Raw genomic sequence first — 23,733 nt, 5'->3', positions numbered from 1 at the left:
ACATTTTAAAGCTCAATGATGAAAATAGAGCACTATGGATCGTCATTTCATCTCATCCGTTTATATCTTGCATTTCGTTACATATCACCCATTCATTCATTCATTCATTCATATGTAGGTTTTATATGCAAAACTATGAAAGTTAAGGTGGTCTTGGATAACAATCACGATCGAGTACTCTGATACATCATCAATGCATCATGCACAGTCTTACGAACCTTGCACTCTTCATGATCATATCATCCTCACATTTAGTTGCATCTTGCATTAAACATTTAGTTGCATTTTGCATTAAAAATTCATGTCATTTTTAAACTTAACATATAGTTCATTTTCTTGACATTTAGTTTTCATTGAATCATTTGCATCATTACATCAATCATCACTAATTCGATTCATTCATGGGATCAAATTGTCTTTGATTGTTTTAAATCATTTTATTAGGCATTCATTTAGTGTCAATTATCCATTATCATCTTATCAACTTTTATCATTTATTATTGCACACATTCATTTATAGTTAAAAAGTGCATTCAGTCCTTCATTAATAAGTATCTTATTATGCTCATTTTAGGATTCATTCGCATTGCATTCATTTCTCCTCTTTTTTTTAATTGCATTAAGGTGCAGTTATTAAAACATTAGTTATAGTATCATCACATTATCATTTGTACTTAAATCATATTTAAGCATTTAGAATCATAAATCCATTTGTTTATTAAACATTAGTACCATACCATTTTATATATTCACTTTACATACGCATTCATTTAGGCATTATCATATAAACATTTGTACTTTACATTTTGTTTATCCATATTGCATTCCTATAAACATTAGTACCATACCATTTTATATATTCACTTTACATACGCATTCATTTAGGCATTATCATATAAACATTTGTACTTTACTTTTTGTTTATCCATATTGCATTCATATAAACATTAGTACCATACCATTTTATATATTCACTTTACATATGCATTCATTTAGGCATTATCATATAAACATTTGTACTTTACATTTTGTTTATCCATATTGCATTCCTATAAACATTAGTACCATACCATTTTATATATTCACTTTACATACGCATTCATTTAGGCATTATCATATAAACATTTGTACTTTACTTTTTGTTTATCCATATTGCATTCATATAAACATTAGTACCATACCATTTTATATATCCATTTTCAAATGCATTCATTTAACACATTATCATATAAACATTTGTACTTTACATTTTGTTTATCCATATTACATTCATTTGACAAAACATCTAGATGCATATCCATACATAACATCATTCATTCGACCATCGCATTTACATCATCACATAAAGCATCTCATCATTATATCAAAATAGGAAACACCAAAATCCTGTTCATAAATCATCATAAGCATACGTCATCATCATGGCATTACATACATAAAAGCATTACATTAAAAATCAAACAAATCATACATATATAAACCTGCATTCATATGTCAGTATCATCATCCAACTATGCATATAAGGAACATCTCATCAATGCATACATATATACATATCCATCTAAGCAATAAACTCATCATCCTGCATAAACATCCATACATAATCAAATGCATATCATCAAAATATGGGATCTCCTCATATATATCATCTCATATATCAGAGTATAATGAAGTCTACAAAAATCGGCTACCAAGAGCCATCCAAGATACAGTCCACAAAATAATGATACAAATACATATATGCATGAATGCTCTCTCAAATGTCGCTCTGGCCTGATGTTGTCCTAACACCTCCCCCTACTCCACCACTGGTGCCTGCACCACCTGATCCATCTCTCCGTGGAGGCCTCATCGAACCACCACTCCCTCCTGCATCCCCTGATCTCTCCCTCCGTAGTGGACCCATCACTCCCTCACTGCTCTGCACCCTCTGTGATCGCTCTGATCTCACCTGCCACATCTGCGAATAGCTGAAAGCTCGCTGACTCACTGGCACCACCTGCTCATATAACCCCCGCTAGTACTCTATCTCAGCCTGAGCTCGCCGCATCTCCCTCATCACCTCCCCTGAAGGCCCCTGTGCTCCAATCCGCACTCTCTCCTACAACTCCGCCAATCTCTCCACTGCAGTATCTCTCTCCCACAGCACCACCGTCAACTCTGACTCCCGTGCAAATAGCTGCACATCCCTAGCTGCCACCTCTGCCTCCAAATCCTCTATTCGCGTCTGCAAGCGTACTATAATGTGGTCTCGCAGATCTCTAGTGGCTCCCTCCCCGGTGTCCATAGCTGCCTCCCCTACACCTCCCTCTCTAGAAGTCCCCTCCCCTCTGTCCATCGGGATCTCCCTCTCCATCCCCCTCCCACTCAGCTGCACTCCTCTCAAAATCAATGGTCCCTGTGAGATCTGTAGAGGCAGTCCACCTCTCCCTCTCCGTTGAATCCGCATCCCCAATCCTCCTCCACCTCCTCCACCTCCTCCATCTCCTCCTCTTCCATCTCCTCCTCCTCCTCCATCTCCTCGACCTCCTGCCCTCCCCCATCTCCATCCCCTCTCATCCTCAAATGCTTGGATCGGCTCTGCTGGGTCCGATATCCGTAGGATCGGGTGCGCTGCTCGGTACTGCGTATAATCATCTGTAACCCCTGCATCAACGACCCTCGGTCGTAGGTCCCATGGCCTCACCTGCAGTGTCTGAAACTCTGCCAATGCCTGATCATAAGGTAGCACTGGACCCCATGCATACCTCTCCCGAATCACCCATGCATACTCTCCGGATCCACTAGGCAGTCCCTGTTACCGTCCAAACTGCCTCATCACTCTCCCAGGCACCTGTCTTTCCACATGATATGCAGTCCTCCCAATGAGGAATCGAGTCATGAACACATAAGGTAGTGCCTCTGCGTCATCCTCCCATGGCTCACACTCCGAGTATGGCTGCCATATCACTGCATCCAGATCATCCAGTGCCCGCCGCCACCACTCTAACTTCCCCAGGTGGGGCTGACTCATCATGCCACTGTACATAAACATGTACGGCTAATCCACCACACGAAATCTCAGACTCACCGGTCGAGTCACTGGTAGGTGCTCCCACACCCAAATGTGTAGCAGTGTCATGCCCACTGCTAAGGAACCTCTCCCTCGGTACACTACCTCATGGAGCTCCTAATACATGTGCGTCAGCACGCACGGCCCCCATGCAAATCGGGTCCCCTCGGTCATCATCATCTCGATAACCTGTCCCCATCCCACCACCAACCCATGTGACCGCCTGTCTGGACACAGCAGTCCTCCCACAATCCCTGACAAAACTGCTGGAAGAGGCTCATATAGTGCCGCTATATCCTCCCAAGCAATGGAGCCATCATCAATAAATACATCCTCATCAAATATCCTCTGCACTGCCATAGTCCCCCAGGATCTATCGTACGTGACCAGCTCTCCTCGAATCGGAATTCGTAGGATGCGCCACACATCCTCCAAGGTCACGGTCATCTCCCCCTGAGCCAAATGAAAGGTGCACATCTCGCTGTGCCACCGCTCCGCTAGTGCTGTGATCAATCCGTGATTCATATGAATCACGGGCATATGTATCACCTCATAAAGACCCGTCGCTGCAATACAATCAATCTATGCCTGGGTCAATCGGTCCCGCAACCCCTGTGTCGCAGGATGGCGCTCGCGTAACTGCAACACGCGCAGATCCTCCTGTACATGGACATTCATCAATCACCATCAGTTGTTTTGTTTTCAAACTTTCTTAAGTTTAAACCTAGACTATCATCAGATACTTTGATCAAGTATCTTCGGGTCTCAATAGGTAAGCAATCATGGCCACCTAGACTTCAACGGGCATTTATCCTAACAAATGACCTAAGTCTCATCAGGCTGTTATGGTTTAAAACAACTCCCACTTCACCTCGCCATCCATCAATCATTGGCATCGGGAGATTTTTTTTCTTCTTCATCCAAACTAGGGCATCTTTTTATCCTAAGGCAAAAGCGCTATTTTACCAACAACAGCACTAATTTTCAAACAATAGCGCTATAACTATAACAAAAGCGCTCAATCCGCTATACCATAGCGCTACAACTGCAAAAGCACTAAATAAACTACCCAATAGCGCTACTTAACAGAAATAGCGCTCAATTAACCCCACAATAGCGCTACTCAATCAATAGCGCTAAAACTTGCATACAGTAGCGCTAATTCAAAGCAAAAGCGCTCAAACAAGGGCACAATAGCGCCATTGCGGCACAATAGCGCTACTTCATGGAGCAAAAGCGCTAAAACCAAAGTTCCAGCACTCTTGCTCCGACTTGACTTGGACTTAGCTAAAAACCTATCAAAAATGCACAAAAGTTAAGTTTTCGAATTTGCGTACCACTGGTCCATAGTCATCTGGGCGTTGGAACCGTCGGACTCGCTCGAATCTGTGCTCAGTGATCGGAATCGGCATCGTAGCTGCTCCTTGCTCCTCCAAACATCACTATCAGAGCTCTCGTTTTCAAATGGTCGCGGTCACAAATGATCTTGTTTTCACCCCTTTCACCCCATTTATACCCTTCGTGGTCACCGTAACTTCCCCCCTGCTCATCGCTATGGTCCCCGTGAACTTCCCGAGCCCCCCATTTCTCCATGTTTCTCCCGATTTCTTCTATTTTTCACCCGTATGGCTAACTTCTTCTCTTCTACCACCCTGTCAATTTTCATTCTTTTTCGAGAGATCACCCGATTTTTCAAAATTTTTTGGCCCATCTCTGGAGGGGGCATACCACCCATTAAATTCACATTTTATGGGGCATTTCTTCACACCAGTTTTTCTTTCTTTGAAACGACGCGATAAACCGCACCGTCTCAAAGAGGGGCAAATGTAGTCACACAAATCTGTCCAGCTTAATTAAATAAATATTCGCTATTTATTTGATTAAAAATCCACTAGCCATCAGTTAATTAAATTAATATTTAATTAATTCATCCCCAAACATTCTTCTATTAATTAAATAAATTATTCAATTTATTTTAATTAATTCATTAAATCAAATTCAAATCAATTAAATAAATAAAATCTATTTATTTAATTAAATTTCCCTTTTCCTCTTTTAAATAAATTAAATAAAACATTTATTTAAATCATTATCCCCACCCCACTTGCATTTTCCTACAAATGCAACTTGCACACATTTATTGAAATAAATGAATTTTTATTTTAAATAAATCTTATTTTCCCTCACCCACCAAATCCACTTGCAAAATCTAATCCCCTTCTAGATTCTTCTAACCCCTTCCTAATTAGCCTAATCCATCCCCTAATTATTGTCACATTCCTAAGCAAAATGGAGTCACTTCTCAAAGACTCCAAAGTCTTTGAAAAGCATTTAATACTTTGTGTGTTCAACAAATTAACCCCCAAAGTCTTCCAAGACCACTAATGGCTCTTCCAAGACCATTTATGGCTCTTATATAACCATTTATGGTTATTTCAAACTTGTCTCCCCAAACATTTATTGTTTTGACCATATTCATCCATTTCACATTTGCACAAGAGTTTATCCATTGGATAAAAGCTTTATTCTTTGAATAAAGATTTTATTCATTCAACCAACCTTGACTCTAAAATCTCAAGGTCATGTCAAGCATTTAATGTTTATTCCCTCTCCTCTCAACCTATCTCACATTGACACTTGTCATCTTGGGATTGGGTTGAAAGCCCTCGCATGGATTTGAATTCATTCAATCCTGACCCTTGTTGAGATTGTTCAATCTCAACCATCCATTGTTCCATTTTTTCTATAAATAGAGCCCATTTCTTCATAATCCAGATCCTGAAAACTTGTATGCATCTAAGTTATAGACATTTTAGAGAACATTTTTAACATAATCATCTAATACCTTGTTATTTTGGTTAAAATATATCATTTTAGCATCAATAGCATAGCATTAACTTCTCATTTCATATTCGAAGCTCAATATTACAATCTCAATCCTCCATAAGCATCCATAGTGCAAAAAGCTATTGAGAGCTACACTATTTTGGAACTTGGAGAGGAGAGGAACAAGGGAGAAAGGAACCAAAACCATGCTAAGAAGTATTTGGAGATGCCTCATTATCTTTACTTTTTTAGTTAGATATATTAGCATGTTTTTAATATCTCTCTTGATATGCCTTTTTAGATTAGTTTTTGATTGACTAACACTAACAATCTAACGATTTTGTGTCTTTTTGTGTTGTTGATCATTTACTAACCTTGTGCCATTTAAGAGGGCATCAGTTATTAAATGTATTGGGTCTCTATCTACAAATTGGTTGAATCTATCTAAAGCTTCGACTAGGTGTATCGATAGATGCTATTTCTTTTTCCTTTTCTTTTTTTTGTTTTGTGTTTTTTTCGACAATATTAATGACTCCCTTGGGTTACATATTATTGACAAAAAATATATGCTATCATATTGAAAAAATTAATTCAAAACTTGACTATTGTATATATAACTATTAAATTTATCTAAACATTTCAATTTTTTATTTGTAAATTACGAACTTGTAAATAATAAAATATTTTATTAATAATTAACTATAAAAATAATATTTTTTAAATAAAAAACAAACAAGATCAATAATAACATTGAAACCTTGAGATATGCTTATAAATTAAATATACAATAGTAAACTTTAATCACTTGATGTTTTTCACCAATATTATTTTTTAATTTATATCATTTAAATTGGAGATAGGAATCTTCCTTTAGAAATTTAATTATTACCATAATTTTATCAAAAGTTAACAACGTATTTATAATTATTACAATATTATTAAAAAACATTGATTTTCTTCTTATAAATCCCTCGCTTTGGACTTCATGCGTAAGCTCATAACTAAACCAAACCTTTTTGAACCTCTTAAAAAACACCCACGTCAGTTGGGTCAATGAAGTACAGGCACGATGATATTTCATACAACACGGCTATAGAGCTCATCATAATTGCTTGAATTCGGGTTTAGCTCAGAACATTAAAACAATGGAGTTCCATGAACCACCACATATGATAGTGACCTTAAATACCATAATACTTGAATAATTGTTTGTGTTCCAACAGTTTTCATCTCTTATCTAGATTTCACACCTTTGAAAGTGAAGTTATAAACTTATAGATAGAACTGAAACGCACATACCTTAGCTCAGATGGTTTGCAGCATTCTCAAACCAAATGGAAAATGTTGAGTCGATATTATCTTAATCAGAATAAAATCAAATGAAAAAGATACGAGCATTATATTTATCTTGTCCTGCTATAAGAAATGGGCCAGTAATAGCTTTCTGAGCCAAACTGAGATAATTATGACCTTGCACATAACATTACATTCTCTATTCTGATTGTCAAGTCTCAAAATTGAAACCAAATATTTCTTTACCGTGTCCTTGCTCTTCTCTTCTATGCACTACATTATTGTCAAATTTATGAGAAGGCTTTAAAGCATACTCCATGCACCAGCCTGAAACTTGATAACTGATTTGGCATCGTTATCATTTTTCAAATAACAATATCATATACATGCATGTTCGTGGTGAAACAGGTCTAAATTCTTTGGGCCAACAGGTTCATGAACCTGTGGACTCCTGTAGCATGTTCTTTGAGGCTTGATCCTTTCCTTCACAAGCATACTTGAGCTCTTGATGTAAAATGAGAGAGAGATGCCCTTGGCATAAGTAGTTCTACAGACAGTACAACTGGATATTAACATTATTATGTCATTGGTGACGATAAATCTTATGGCGAAAGTGGGCAATCCACCTAAAGTTTGATATGCTCTGGACCAAACCGACAGAAATTGAACAGTTTGGTCAATCTCGCATTCAGGGAATCAGATTCAATTGACTCGTATAAACACAAAGTCCTCGAAAGAACTGAGAACAAATTATGTAAATGTGCACATATCCATATCAAATGCGCACAATGGAAATTTTGGTTCTATCTGTAATACAGTCTGTTGCATCTGCTACGGTAGAATCAGTATTTTTTCCCTGACTAAAGAGCTCGGCAAATGTACCGCCATTGATACCCTTAGCCAGCCTGCCAGGGTTAACGCAGACATATTGACGATGTGTGAAATCCTCATGACTGCCATTTTGTGATGGGCCCAATTCTGTTTTTTGAATGGCGTCAGCTAGGTGCAAAACCTGTGTGACAAAAGTAGAAATACCAGACTTATTTGTTAAAAGAGAATTCTATTCTATATAATAATGAATTTCATTCTAATTCCATTACCTTCACAAATGATGCAAGATCAGAGGGTAAAATAAGAAGATCAGGGATTGAGAGCATGTGCAAAGCCTCTGGTGCCACAGAAAGGTCCAAATTCAATCCAGAAACTGCCGGAAAAAGTGGATAGAAGCTGTTCACAAGTATACAAGTTTACATCCTATTAGTTGATCAACGTTAACACCAACGTAACAAGTGTATCTTTCTACTCCTAATAAGGTAAAGAACTGGACAGAAAAATCAAACAGAATTTCAAGTACATGCCTTCGCTGCTTTAGGACATGAGTTGCAAGCCTTGCAAGCCTGTCATTGGAGCTACCTTCAGGGATCCGTGAGATTTCCTCACTGCTAAGATGTCGTAGGATATCTACCGTACAACAACCAATGGTAATCTGTACGATCATAGTATACTTTATTTCAAGAGAAACCAAAAAACCATTTATTTATAGGTTTTATCATAGTTACCAGGAGACGGGGACTAGTTTTGGAGAACGAATATGGGTACCCCATTTTCAAAAAAAGTTGGAGACCATCATTTGGAGACAGCAAAAATTTTAAACTTTTATTTTGATTTTTTTAAGTCATAATATGCAAAACAAAACTATAAAATATCAATAAGGACATTAAAAAATTTAAATCAAAATAACTATCAATAGAAGTAAAGATTAATTATACTGATATTTGATAGATATATGAACGTTTTTAAATAATATAAACCTCTGGAGAAGGCACATATGTTAAGAAGAGAATGCCATTGTTTTGAAAACATTAAGAATATGGTAATTCCAGTCTATAACATTTCTATCCTCTATCTAATAATAGATAAGAGAGTGTTCCCAAATATTGATGCAAAAAATTCAGATGTATACATACATACATACATATGTATGTATTTATGTATTAGCATAAAGGACAGAGAGAAGAGTCAAAGGTTAAAAGTACAAGCCTAAAAAACTCAAGTAATCCTACAAAGGAATCTGCCAGACTCACCTCATTAAAAGAGAAAATCCCTGGATTTGCAATGCAGGTTATCTGCACATTATTTTAATGACTTTCTTCAGGTACCATTCAAAAATGAGAAAGAGAGGTAGTAACTCATTGAAAACAAGGATGCCAAAACACTGCAAATTTTCTAAGGTAAATACATACTTGCTGATTTGAATCTTCATAAGCATCTATGTTAAATGGCGGCTGCATAGACATTCACAGGACATATCATCATTTGATATCCAGACATACATTATATCCATAAGCAAATCATTAAAAAAATTGCTTATTTGTAAACCACAAGCAAACAATCAAACTACCTGTGGAAATACAGAATCATGGTGTGCATCACGAGTAGACGGCACAAGCACAACACGAGCACCAGGTCCCATCTCTTCACAATATTCTTGTAGCTGCATGCAATCATGGCAGAAATTGAAAATGTTTGAAACGTCTATTTTGCTTTCAAGCATACTAACTGATCAATAAAGTGGAATGGTATTTAACAAACCCTTGCACCAACTTCTTCCTGGAATATTTGACTAAATAATCTGTCTACGGTTCCAATTTTTATCTGTGGATGATCTGAATCAATAAAAGGACCCATCTGCAAAACAAACCTTTGCTCATTCTTCTGATGGATTACAGAGTGTGATCCAAAAAGTTGATAAAAACAAAACTCCACAGTTTTTCCAGATGTTTTTATTCTATCTCATCAACTGTGGAAACCTAATGTTTGTTAAGGATATAAAATAATAAGTTCTCAAATAAACTTCTAAAAAATTACTTATGCCTGTTAAATACCAGAAGAAGCAGATTAGGTTGTTTTTTCCGTGCATATGCAAGCAAGTCTATTAATGGTTCAAAATCCAAGTTGTCTGTAGTTGTGAAAGGACCTGCAGCTATCAACTGGAAGAAGAAAATTCCATATTAAAATAAAAATCTACTCAACAGTAAGTACAACTAGTGAGAAAGTAAAATTTTCTCAATGCATGTACTATGTAGGAGTAGGACTGTGCATGCAGCAATATTTGAAGTAATTCAATTCAGGTGACATTCTAGAGTCCAGTCTTGGAGTGTCAAAGTATGTAAAATCACTTTAGAAAGGAGATGCTAATGTGCCTGCAATTTTACCAGCACAGATTGTGTTGATAAATGGTATTTGATCTTAAAGGTGACTGTGCTTGTAATTTTCCAAGAGGAAGATATCACAGTCACAACAAAGAAATGGATCTGTCATTACCATTGAAATTGATTTTTGAGTTCTAGGTAAAGAAGTAATTGTTGAGTTTCTATCCACTGCTAGCCGTTTTGCTGAAGGTGCATCTGAATCACCTAGATGAAGGGGATATGAAGTAGGAAATGAATCAAACAACCTTGATGCAACCAAACAGTGTCCACTGGGATTATTTCCTTCAACTCCAATCACCTGGCAAGATGCTTGCAAGTTAGTTTTGCTCCTTACTAATTGTTCAATGTAACACTACCCACAAACTTTATTATCAAACTTTTATTAATAAAGGACAACAAATGTTTCTGTAATATGATATTCTAGAGAAGATAAAAGCAGGAGGGGCTTTACCTGACCAGGGAAGAAAGAAAATCCATCCAACTTGTGGAGGTCAAGTCTCACTGTTTGACCTCCAGAGAACTCGACGCTGTCAACACAACATTCAAGAAATTATAATAAAAATAAACAACTTTAATTGTTTTTCTCCTTGTTCTTGATGTGTACATGTGCAAAGTTTTTATGTGTGCTTGAATGCTGTAATATGGCCAGAATTCATTTGCGTCAAATCTCATTGGTTTCCTTTCCTATGAAACTTAAAGAGGTGATTTTCGATTTAAATGCAATGCCAAAAAACTTACACTTGTATCTCATTCATCAATTGAAGCTATAAAATGGGCAGACTAGTTTTGTAATTATAAATATGAAATCAGATTTTCAATTTAAATGAAATCATAAAAAGTTTGCAACCCACCAACCTGCCTTCAAGCATAATAGACTTATCGTTCAGGTGGCCTTCACCATCACAACAAACTAGTCCCACCACAAACACACTTTCCTGTAAGCAGGGAGATAGTGTCAAACAGAGTTTCCAGATAGTTTGGTATGCCTCAAAGGTTCTGACACAATAAATTTAATAAATGGTAGTATCCATTCCACCAAATACAGAACTGAATCTTTTCAAGACCATTTCAGGAGTCAATTTGTAAAGAAAACCAAAAAACAAATTGGAGATTCTTGCAGTAAAAAGGAACACTCACCTGCGATGCAAGAGCAACATTACTGGAAAAATTGTGAGCTTCCTTGGCAGCTAACGCAGAGGCAAACATTTTGATTCTCCTTTCCAAAGACTCAAACTAAACATCAATATGTCCTCTTAGAAACCAAACAACTTAATTTTCACTCCTATAATTGATACAAATAAAGAAAACACAATGGATTATATCTGCACAGTAAATAAAGGGTTACACCACAAAGCCTACTACCTTGAGATATATATTGACATAGATGACAAGCTTAAAAATCATCAACATTCAAATTTCACAAAATGCAAGGAATTGCGATATTGTGCCAAAGTACTGAAAAAATTTCATTCCTTAGAGATTTCCATTTAAAGCTGGTACCTTCTCTTCGATGCTGTCGTACATGTAACGGCATCTAGGAGTGGGCCATGAACCTAACATTTGTAAGGAGTACCTTTGCACTGGTGGCATCCTTCTTATCACATCATCCTCAGATTGTGGCTCAGCTGCTTTGTCCTCTGTAGATCCATCTGAAATGTCCTTATTGAACACAAACTGCACCACGTACTTGTTTGATCGATTCCCAAAAGGAGTAACTGGACTACTACTCCTGACTCTGGACCTGTATTTCCCAGAAGATTTTCCATCTGTACCAGGAGTTTTAGCAAGTGCAAATGGAGAAAACAAATCTGGGGTACCATGTCCAGTTGACCTGATGGATTGTTTAACTGGAGTATTTTGGGTATCGTCATCATTACTTTCATGCCCATTTTCTAGTAACCTACATTTAGGGCAAGCATAAGAGAATATGTCCCAAACAATATTTTACAGAATAACATTGCACCAGCATCAACATGATATTGCAGTTAGAAAGAACATAAAAAACTTGGCCTTTTCAATAAATTATATGCAATTCCAAAATTGGAAGATAATCATAAATATAGTTACCCACATGTCAATGTCATTACTGGAATAGAAGTGCAAATCTGTGTCTTGCTTTTGTAAAGATTGTTTCTGCTCATTTTGCAAATGCTGACGAAAACCATCTAAATGTGAGCTCAGTACCTTGCATCCATCCAGTTGCCTGAAAAATGGGATTAGTAAGCAACTGATTACAACTTGAAAACTCAAAAATTCCAAAAATGCCGTTTCCCCAAAAACATTAAGCAACTCCAATTCACAGGCCAAGAATCCGAATATTGAAAAGAGTCAAAAGGGTTTGGTTCATTCATGAGTTAGAAGAGGTTTCCTAATTTCCACCAGGATCTATCCTACCTGCAGTCTGTCCTATCAAATTTTATGTGAAAACAAAGGGATGAGGCCTGATTCAAGTCCCAAATAACTTTGACATCATAGGCAGCCCTCCATCTAAATTAAAGCATGTCAATTCTGTGCTGTGCAGGCCATCAGAACATGTTTTTTGAAGCACCAAACAAAAAAATAATGTCATAATAGATAAATACCTTCTTAATAGAGAAAGCTGATATGGCAAATTTCACATGTAGGAAAACCAAGTACTGGGCACAGGTGATTTTAGATAGACCCTGGGAAAGCTGGGTGTGGGACTATCATTAGAACCCTGGTAGAACTATAAGGCTTAGGTTTGCATGAGGCCCCCCCATGACCACTATCACTATTGCTAAGGCAAGTACAGATTATCAAGGAATTATCTTGGCAACCAAACAACATTTGAACAAACTCAATTGTACTGTTTATGCCACTCCTTGTTTGTATCTTGAAAGGCAGTGCAACTCCAAAAAATGCCCTCTAAGGATCATTAGCAAAATCATTTTGTATACAACTAAAGCAACTCAAGTACGCAAGCCAAGAATCCAAGTTTCAAGCAAAGCTAAGAGGATCATCATTCACTCACAAATCGAAAAAAGTCTCCTACTCAAACAGGGTCCATTTAAGTTGCAGTCTGTCAAGTAGCATGTAAAAACAAAAGGATGAGGCCTGATATAAATCCGGACGACTTAGGCAGAATAGGTAGCCCATGTGCATGGCATCTAAGCTATGTCCATTTTATGTAAGGCAACGGCTTGGCATATATTTTTGAAGCACCTGTTGACTTATTTAGTCTCTGGACTAAATAGTCTAATAATAGTCTTTTAGAAACATTTATATTCATTTGTTGTATCAAGGTGTCATATATACTTTTAATTAATTTTTGGGGTCCAACTTCCACGCACACCATAGAGAAAGAGAAGCTGTCAAAATTTTGAAATGATCTAAGTTGTTGAGGTCCCACTAAGATTTCGAGTTCTGATAGATGTAGAGGAAGATTGTTAGGGTTTGTTGATATTGGCAGGTGTTCCAGTTCGTGGAGGAAGCCTGCACAGATGTTGGTAGGTGCAGAGTTATGTTTCAAAGATATTTGGTTTTAAAATCTACAAAGTGCTAGATGAGCCATTACAGAGCAATGTTCAAAATCTCTTTGGTATTCTCAACCAAGATATGTTGCAATCAAGATTCAGAGTTATTGGTGGGGTTAGATGGCTAGAAAGTAGAAAGTATTCAAATGAACAGAAGACAGCTGCTCTTGTGATCCAAAGTTGATTTCAGGGACATTGATATTGAAAACAGTACAAGTTATATATCAAGGCCTTGATCTGTATCCAGAGCATCATCAGAGGGAGAGTAGTGTTACAAACTTATTTAAAGTATAGAAATGTTGCGTGCATACTGCAACATGCCTTCCAAGCTTGACTTTCAATAAAAGATGTTCAGAAACATTGTTATCAAACTGTCAAAGGGAAGTGTAAATTCAATGATTTTGCTATAGTAATACAGGCAGCTTTTAGAGGTTGGCAGGAAAGGCAAAGATACAAGATGGAGCTTAGAATGGCAAAGGAGGTGACGTGAGGACATTGCATGGCATCCTGGAGAAAATTTATTTGCCAATCCAGTGGTGATGGTGGAGATCATCAAGTATCTATTATTAATATGCATGCAGCTAAGAGGTGACTTTCTTAGAGGAGAAGCCTCGTATAGAAGGTAATGCAAACAGTATTGTATTTATGCCTTGGGATAGTGTGTGTTTTTACTAATGGGGCATGTGATCATACTGTGGTCTTGTGAATGAGAGAGCAAACAGTCCTTGCAGTGGAATTTACAAACCTCTGCAGTGATGGGCATAGCTGGGATGCGGCAAAAGCAAATGGTATTATCAATGGGTTGAGGTGAGAATAATTGGATATGACGTACATTGAAAAACCAGATTTTAAGAACGTTGGAAAGCAAAGCAATGAGATTGTTGTTAAATCCAGTTGACTTAACTCTTTTCACGGCACAAATAGGAACTCCTGGAAGACAACTTTGCCTTTTTTATTTAAAAAAGGACACAGCAAGGAGATCCATAAATTTGGTTGGAGAAAAGAGACAAGCGAATCCCAATCAGCCCCTATATGTCAGACATGGTCTCCAGATGGCTTCTATATTTCAACTAGATCAAGTGATTGCAAAATTCATGTTTTTGATATTCGTTATGACAGTCAAGAGCCCTTTCAATTCATCAAAGCCCATCAAAGGCATGTCCTTAAAGCAGCTTGGCACTCTTCTTTGCCCTTGCTTATATCAATCTCCTCGGATCTTCAGATTGGTTTGCACAAAGTTTTGAAGTAATGATGACTTGGCTGACTTTACCCAAGTTAGTTTAGATCACTGGAACTCAACAATGAATTTTGTACAGGGCTCAATTATCATTCCTTATAATGGGGTGTGCCTATGTGAATGATGGCCTCTTGATGGGTGTGCACCATGTTGAAGAGTTGTGTCATTTGCAAATGCCAAAAAAGGAGAAGTACTCAAGAAAAGACAAGTTTTTGTTGAGTTAAAGTCTGCAAGGGTATATCAGGATGCTTTTTGCCACATAATAAGTGTTAAGTTTGTGTTACAAAAAATTGCAAGGCAGTGAGGACACATGCCCCATAATAGAGAAGCAGATTTTTTCTACCATATTGACAGGCATAGAGAAGTAGATTTTTACAATCATATTGACAATGCATGAGCTCTTCTAAGAGATGATGATTTAAGAATAAAAGTTGTGGGTAGTTGTTGACGTGTATTTTGTACACCATCATACACAGAATAAAATACCAATAGGCATCTTATCCTCTCTTGAGAAAATAGTCTCTAACTGCTGAAGATCTGCAAAAAGGATCAGTTAGATGGACTCCAAGGTTCTTTTAGTGGGGTCTCCACGTGTGGACAAGCTTTTTTAGTGGTATGATGTGATTTGCTGTTTCCTCCAAGGGGTCTTACGCATTCTAAAGCTCGAAGATTTTACTAAACTAAAGGAACTTTCAAAAAAAAACAAAAGGATAGGGTTTAAGAGGTCTAATCTAGCCTAACCCTATGAATGACTTAGCATGGACGAGATTTGGCAAGACTCAACCAACTTCAATTTTGCCATAAGATAACAACTTAATTGAAATTAGTGCGATCTTCTAAGGTAATATAATGGTATTCAATGCATCAAAGACCAAGGACACTACTACGAAGGTACATATCCAAGACACAATGATAATTGAAGATTAAGGACTCAAAGTGTTCTCCAGTCGACCACGCAAGGCGTTCCTACAATCAGCAAGAAGCTAGTGGTTTGGATTGCGAATCCTACCAAATATCAAATCTCACACTTAATCTTTCAAATTAACAAACTACTTCGATTGAGCACGATTCAAGTGTATCAAACAACCATGAAGATAACTCAAGAAATTTGCAACAAAACACCATAACTTCAATATTTTATTGATTTCCAAGTCATCATGTACAACAATTGCTTGGAGTTCTCTCTTCAAGACTCAATCTTGCTATAAAATAAAATTGCTTCTAGCTTTAATCTCTCTTCTCTATTACAACAACTATTACTATTTTTAATGAAATGAAAAATGGGGGTATATATAGCATCCCCAGTTACAATGAAAGGTCCAGATTGAAAGTAAATCAACGGACAAGATCATGACACCTAAACCCTAATTAGGGTTTGTTACAAATGACCTCCTTTTTACTGAACAATATTAAATGCATAGCCAAATATTAAATTCGGCACAAAAACCTAGGAGGTATCAACCAATGAGAAATAAGATGTCATGTCATCTGTAACAACCTTTCATCTAGAATCTTATTCCCTTTCCAATTCTCTTTCTTAGCATATGCAATGAATTTTGTCACGATTCCTTCGATTTCTGTGATTGGAATCTCGGGAAGATTCTTGATACTCTCTTCTAAGTGGATAACCTGATCGAATGCATCTAGAAGAGTTGCGTCCCAAGTAGATTCAAGTTCCTTCGTTCTATCAATCAGGAGCATGGTGGCATACATCTGATCATACTGCTCATCTGTAACCTCTGCGTCCTTGCAAAAGATGATCTTGATTCTATCCTCAAATTCCTGCATATCCACATCTGTCTCGACCTCGATCCTTCTGCCAAGAATGGTACGAAGTACTTCAAATACTCTGTCCTGGATCGGATTGATCACTTCCTCAACTTGACCACATCTAACACTGATGTCCTCGAAGAGAACACTCTTTATATGGAGTAAGGTTGACCACTGAAACAAACTGTGAGAATCACCTTCTAAGATCCTCTCCTGCGCTAAAATTCTTCTGGATGTATGTCTTATTACTTTCAAGACAGGGATGACAACGTCCTTGGTATGGGCAAATGCAGCTACTGTTGCCATCAATCTGTGGATAATCTCAAGAACTTGGATAGCCTGATGAATGATCTTCGACATCCTTGTAACAAACCCTATGGCCACTGTATGAGATCTATCCATCCAACTACATGTACGCTGGACCAGGTTCCTGAATCTTTCTGCTTCATTGATCGATTGAAGGGGCAATGCCTGCACTGGTGATCTAACTGGATCCTGACGTCCCAAAAGCTCGTTGATGTGACTGAAATATGTCCTCCATGCACCGACCTCTCTCTCAAGCTTTCTATTCTTTTCCACTTCTTCTCTAAGCTTGTCCTTCAATGCCTCAAATGTGTCGGTGGCATCCTCTAAAGTCTGCTCTGCTGTGGATGGTCCTAACTCAATAGTCTGTATATCATAATCCTCTGCTAGGATCTCACCCTCGTATTTATCTGCTGCCGGTGTAGCTATCTGCAGTTTTCTAGATCCAGTCTCATCTCGAATCATCTTGGACATCTTTGTAGCCTTCTTCTTCTCTGTTGTCATATGTGAACGTCCAACAAGGCTCTCTAAATCAATTGTACTGTCTTCGTCCTCAACTACGATCACCTTAGTCAATCTTTCCTTCAACCAATCTGGGATATTCGATCTTGTCTCTTGAACTTGAATTTCTTTATGTACTATTTCTTCTTGTCTGGGAGGAGATGTCATTTCATTATCTTCTTCTAAATCATAGTCTTGGAGAGATCCATCGGATGAAACATGCTGTGCCTGTCCTTCCTCCTGCCTGTCATTCTGTACCATAGACTCCATGGACTCTTCCACTCGAATTGTTCTATTCTCTGGTCTAGAAGAAGTACCTGGTGCTTGATCTTTGTTGGCCCCTTGCTTTTTCTTGGAAGGCTCTTTCTTTTCTGATCTTTCCTTTCTCTTCGAACCTCTCGGATGGAGATTGCCCTCACTGGCACATCGAAGGTTACCTTCACCTGAATTCCTAGGATTAGGATTGCCTTCACTCACGCTTGCTCCACCTTCGGCTGGTTTTTCTTCCAAAGTAAAAGACATAGCTATGCCTTGTTCTTTCAACTTCTGATGCTGAACGTCTACCCATCTGCGAGTACAAGACAAAACTGGTGCCATCAAATTATCTAAATCCACGGCCTCGGGCTCATTCCAATCCAACCTTATTGTTTTGCTTTCTCTATCATAGGAAGACTGGATGTGCCTGCCATTGTCCTGAGCTTGGTCGGCCACTCTGTAAATCCTGCATTTCCTGATGAAATCCAAAGGCAATCTAGAATGTATCTTACGTTTCACTTCAAGATCATCTAGGAGGTTCATCATAAAATCTTCAATTTGGTGCTCATGTCTAAATCTTCTACCGACCGTCTCCTCTAAATGTCCATATGGATCAAAGCTCTCTCTCCAAGCAAAAGATGAAAAAGAATACAAGGCTAACTCCTTCTCTGCGTCATCCATGGCTAAGACATTAGGACATACCTCAACTGAATTACCCAAAATAATAGGTACCTGGACTCCATTCTGATGTCTGTGTCTGAATGCCTTCACATATGCTGCCAACTGCCTTGTTACTTCAAGTAACACAATTCTGTCTGTCGGGTACCTCGGCAACATGTATGGAGGTAAAGGACATCCATGCACTCTAATGTAAGTGAACTTGGGAAACTGAATGAACCAAGCACCGTACCTCTTGATGAACTCCTGGGCATCCTGAGATAATCTGTTGTGAATTCCACCTTGCAACGTCCTTGTGATGTTCATCGTGAAAGTATCATTGACTAACTTGTAGTTCTTCCCTGGCGGATGATGCAAGTAGGTATAGGATTCACAAGCTCTGACCTCGCCGGGTCCTCTTCCAATCACTCCTCTGTGAGGTAGTCCTGCGTACTCAACACTCCTGATCAAAGCATAGATGACGTATGAACTCATGTGGAAGGACTTAGTAGCCCTGAGTCTCCTCAACTGTACGTCTAAGCAATGGCTAATTATCCTAGCCCAATGTATTGTACCCTTTCCTTGAACAATCACCTGGATGAAGTAAAACATCCACTTCTCAAAATAGAAGGCATGAGGTGCTCCTGTAACTCTGTTGAGCATGGTAATCAAATCTCTATACTCCTCCTGGAAATCAATCCGGTGCGGTGTGTTCGGTACCTTGCTTAGACGGGGACGACTCTTAAGTAGCCAGTTCTTATTGATTATGCTTAGGCAATCATCTGGATCATCATCGTACACTGATCTGGCTCCTTCGATGCTCTTGTATATCATGTCCCTGTGCTCTGGAAGATGGAAGGCTTCACTTATGGCTTCCTCTGAAAGGTACGCCAAAGTGTTTCCCTCATTGGACACAATTGTCCTGGACTGTGGATTGTAGTGACGGGCACACTCGATCATCAACTCGTGGCACTGAATAGCTGGAGGAAAACCGGCCGCCTTGATGAGGCCACTCTCTATTATTCTCCGGGCGACAGGTGATGGCTTGCCGATGTAAGGGACCTCTCGGAACTTCTTCGTGCTAAAGTTCCCCAAGTTGGTATCTCCAATGTTGCTCCACTTTGACACGATCTTGGTCTCCACTTCTTCGGTCTTCTGATCTTCTTTCATGAGAGCTGAGCGACTGGTGGATACTCCCGCCTTTGGGGTTGCCATACCTACACAACATTTCATTATAAGAACTCGATTTTGCAATGAATAACGTAAATAAGAGAGAGAAGTTTTTAGGAAACGTCATGATAAGTCTCTAGAGTTATCATTTCCTAAAAAACAACGATTGAGCTAAGAGATTCAAAATTCAAAACTTCAAAATTTAAAATATGACGACGAAAGAATAAAGCAATAATAATTAAATCGCCATACCTCAATGGAGAGCTAACTCTAGAATGCAAAATAAGGAAAAGATCGCCTAGGCAAAATTGAGGTAAAAATAGATCTTCAATGTGGTCTCCTCAAAAAATCAACTTCGCCACCTTTTGGATTTCAACGTGATCTTCAATTATCGCCTTTGTCAATTTGCTCAAATGGATCTTCAAGTTCGCACAAACAAATCTCCAAGTCTCGCACCTTCGACGTGGTCTTTAATCCATGGCAAATTCGCTCCAATGAAGTCTTCAAGATATCGCACCACCCTTTGATGTTAGCGCCACCTTTGGTTTTCAACTTAATTCGCACTCCACACTTCAAGCACACTTCGCACCACCTTTGCTTTCCTCAATTCGCATGAAGGATAAAAAAAATGATTGTGTGAAAATGAAATCTTTCACTCCCCTTATATAGCGCTTTCACCCTTTCATCCCCTTTGGCCGACTTGAAGATAAAAACACCTTTTTAAATGATTTTTAAATGATTTTTAATAAAATAAGAAGGCCGACTTGGATACATGAGCGCTTGAAATCAATTTTATATTAATTAATTAATTGATTAATTATTAATGCCTTGCGTTTTTTAATTTCCAAATTTCGATTTTAAAGGCAAAAATAATTAATAAAAGATCAACGCCATATTAAATGCTAATTAAATTAGGATTTTCAATTTTTTATCGAACTTAGCATTTAAGGAAATTTAAATTGTTTATTTTGGCGCCAAAATTGGAAAACAAAGGGACGTACCTCATCGCTCTGGTCCCTTGGAGAGGGACAGGAGCGATCCATGATTTTGTCTTGATTTTTGCATTTTTTACGTCCAACTCCTTCATCTCCACGTTCAACATTGATCATTTTGATGGTCCTTCGAATTTGATTGCCTTGTGTGCGTTCATGGGTCCCTTTTTGGATGTCCATCGCCCTGGTCCTTGTCCAAAGGACAGGAGTGATCTTCATTTTTCCACGTTCAATATGCATCTTCTATCTTCGATCTTCATTGTAGGGCGAATAACACCTATGCTTGTTCCTTTTGCGTTTGTTTCATTTGTTTGCACGAAGTGTTTGGACGCTTTGAGGGATCATCGCCCTTGTCCCTTGGAGAGGGACAGGAGCGATCCATGTTTTTCTCCTTAACCTTGGCAAGTTTGCACTTCGATCTTCATTGTAATGTCTTCTAAACGTCGTCCCTTACCTCGCTTAACCTCGCCTTGCTTCGTTTTTGAAAGAATATGAGCGCTTTTGGTGATATCGCCTTGGTCCTTGTCCAAAGGACAGGAGCGATGTGAGCTTTTACCTTGATTGGCAATGTTTGGACGTTCAACACTCTTGCGAATTATCTTCAAACGATGCCTTGGACCATATGCTATCTTATGACGTCTTGCCTTAGCTTGAACTTGAAGCAAAACGAGGAATCCAAAGCAAATCGCCCTGGTCCCTTGGAGAGGGACAGGAGCGATATAGTCTCCATGCTCAAAATGATGATCATTTTACGTTCAAAACCCTTGTATATCATCTTTTTATCATACCATGGACCCTCTAAAACATTGCAACATCTTGTCCTTACGTAAAAACTTGCATGAAATGGCCAATGCATCTAACATCGCCCTGGTCCCTTCCTGAGGGACAGGAGCGAACTAGGTCCTAGGGTGCAAATCTCTTCATTATAACGACCTTTGAATGTTTGTGCTTGCTAAAAACGCCTTGAAATGTCCCTCGCCACCTTGTCTTGACTTGGATCGACCTTGAACTTGCATAGGAAGTAACATCACCATTGTATCGCCCTGGTCCCTTGGAGAGGGACAGGAGCGATCCTCCTTTTGTAGCCTTTACCTCACTTTGCCAGGTTCCAAGTTTATATTCAACGGACTCGTCCTTCTTCACTCCATTCGTCCATGCCTTGACATCATCTGTAACTTTGCAAGAAAATCATTTACAACAAAAATCGCTCTGGTCCCTTCCTGAGGGACAGGAGCGAACTGGGTCTTAGCACCCTTGTGGACGTCTAAAAAATCTTCAATTTGTATTCAATGCGTTCATCTCATGTTTTCCTTTGCCTTTGTACGTAAACTTGCCTTGATTTTAGCTCGGATCTTGCCTAATGAAGGAAATCGCTCTGGTCCCTGGGAGAGGGACGAGAGCTACAAGGTACCTCGCCCTGGTCCCTTGGAGAGGGACAGGAGCGATTTTAGCATTCTAGGTCATTCTCCTTCATTTTTGCATCTCAAATTATATTCATTTGGCAAAGCATCTTCCTTTGGACCCTTTCAAATTGTTAAGTCATCGAAATCTTGCAAGGACAAGGCGAAATTTGATTTGTAGCTCCGGTCCTTCACTGAGGGACAGGAGCGATTTTTCTCCTGGAGACATTTCTGTGCTCATGAAAATCTTCAATTTATATTCAATGGAAAGATCTCGCCGCTCTCCATCACTTCCAACTCGAAATTTGTCTTGACTCTGCAGGAGTAGTGAGATATTTGAAAATGAGCTCTCGTCCTTCACTGAGGGACAGGAGCGATTTAGCTCCTACAGGCCAAAATAACATGATTTTTCACATTTTAACACTTCACGAGGCGAAAACAAATCAATTCCAATGCCCAGGATCAAAATCAAAAAAGGTCAAAATTTGGTCAAAAATATTCAATCGGACAAAAATTCACATTTCACTTTCAACACTTAGACAAATTAAAGCTCTGCATTAACATTCCAATTGAAAATTAGACCATTTTGGCGAATTCATTGCATTCAAAATTTGCATTCTAGAAAAGGAACTCAAAAACTCTCAAAAGCGACTGGATTCTGGCCTGAAAGGACAGAATTTAAAACCCTAAGGCTTGACCCTAAATCCAGACGACTAACTGACTAACAAAATCCTAGAAACGAAAGCAAAAACGAGCGAAAAACAAGCAAAAAGAGGGGGTCCCCATTTGCGATGGGGCGATGTGTGAAATGGTCACAACAGTAGTATACAAAGGAGTGCCCCATAATCAGGTTTAAATGTTTTTCACTAAACAAAATTGCTGACCTTGAGAATGGCACCCACTGCAATACAGGAAGACTGTGTTTTGTAAGAGAAGACAGATTTAATTAAGAATGCAAAAGGAGAAATGGTCTTATTTTTAGGTGTCATTTTGATGGAAAAAAAGGCATAGGCAGAAACAGCTTATTTTATTCATAGATAGATCATTGCTCCCTATTCTTCTTTGTTGCCTCATTCATACAAATGTTTGCACATTTTTGCTTTGGCAATGAAGGTTTTATATGATCTAAGCTCTTTTTTCCAAGTATTGCTGCTAAAATTCCACGGTTTGAGCATATTCTCAAGATATTTTCATCAAACAATCAACTGGTCACTTTCTTCAGAATTACATAAGGTTCAGTCATCGTTTCAGCATATTGTGAAGGCGTTTTATCAGCACTATACAGCAGTGATTGCATTGTGATTTTAGGAAGCTTTTTTATCACTCATATAGCCGATTGCAGCAGGTCTGCAAACAGTGATGTGATCTTTCGATTTTATTTCCGAAGCAAAGTCCCATAGAAGTTCGACATTGACTTCTAGCAGACTTGCATTATTCAAAATAACAGAAAGCAGATTATTGTCATTAGCAATCTGTATTACAACAGTAGCTCTGTCAAGATTTTTTTCATACACTGAAGATTTCCATCTGCATGCCCAAGGATCTTCACAGCTAAATGGAGATAGTGTTCC

At 38.4% G+C, this 23,733-nt stretch overlaps 1 protein-coding gene across 1 annotated transcript in view; it reads right to left on the bottom strand.

Moving 5' to 3' along the window:
• Nucleotides 1–7,253: 7,253 nt before the first annotated feature.
• Nucleotides 7,254–23,733, bottom strand: part of LOC131055078 (uncharacterized) — a 46,538-nt gene continuing 30,058 nt past the window's right edge. Inside the window, exons 3-16 of the mRNA XM_057989720.2 lie at nucleotides 12,455–12,586; nucleotides 11,884–12,283; nucleotides 11,521–11,616; nucleotides 11,239–11,318; nucleotides 10,835–10,910; nucleotides 10,496–10,681; nucleotides 10,057–10,161; nucleotides 9,764–9,859; nucleotides 9,573–9,665; nucleotides 9,415–9,456; nucleotides 9,256–9,297; nucleotides 8,530–8,657; nucleotides 8,272–8,398; nucleotides 7,254–8,183 (exon numbers count right to left, since the gene is read on the bottom strand). Of these exons, the coding sequence (XP_057845703.2) occupies nucleotides 7,947–8,183; nucleotides 8,272–8,398; nucleotides 8,530–8,657; nucleotides 9,256–9,297; nucleotides 9,415–9,456; nucleotides 9,573–9,665; nucleotides 9,764–9,859; nucleotides 10,057–10,161; nucleotides 10,496–10,681; nucleotides 10,835–10,910; nucleotides 11,239–11,318; nucleotides 11,521–11,616; nucleotides 11,884–12,283; nucleotides 12,455–12,586 (1,840 nt within the window). The 3' untranslated portion in view covers nucleotides 7,254–7,946. The remainder of the gene's footprint in view (nucleotides 8,184–8,271; nucleotides 8,399–8,529; nucleotides 8,658–9,255; nucleotides 9,298–9,414; nucleotides 9,457–9,572; nucleotides 9,666–9,763; nucleotides 9,860–10,056; nucleotides 10,162–10,495; nucleotides 10,682–10,834; nucleotides 10,911–11,238; nucleotides 11,319–11,520; nucleotides 11,617–11,883; nucleotides 12,284–12,454; nucleotides 12,587–23,733) is intronic.

This window comes from Cryptomeria japonica, chromosome 5 (genome assembly GCF_030272615.1).
Source record: "Cryptomeria japonica chromosome 5, Sugi_1.0, whole genome shotgun sequence".
Classification (NCBI taxonomy): Eukaryota; Viridiplantae; Streptophyta; class Pinopsida; order Cupressales; family Cupressaceae; genus Cryptomeria; species Cryptomeria japonica.
This window is presented reverse-complemented; position numbering and strand designations above follow the sequence as displayed.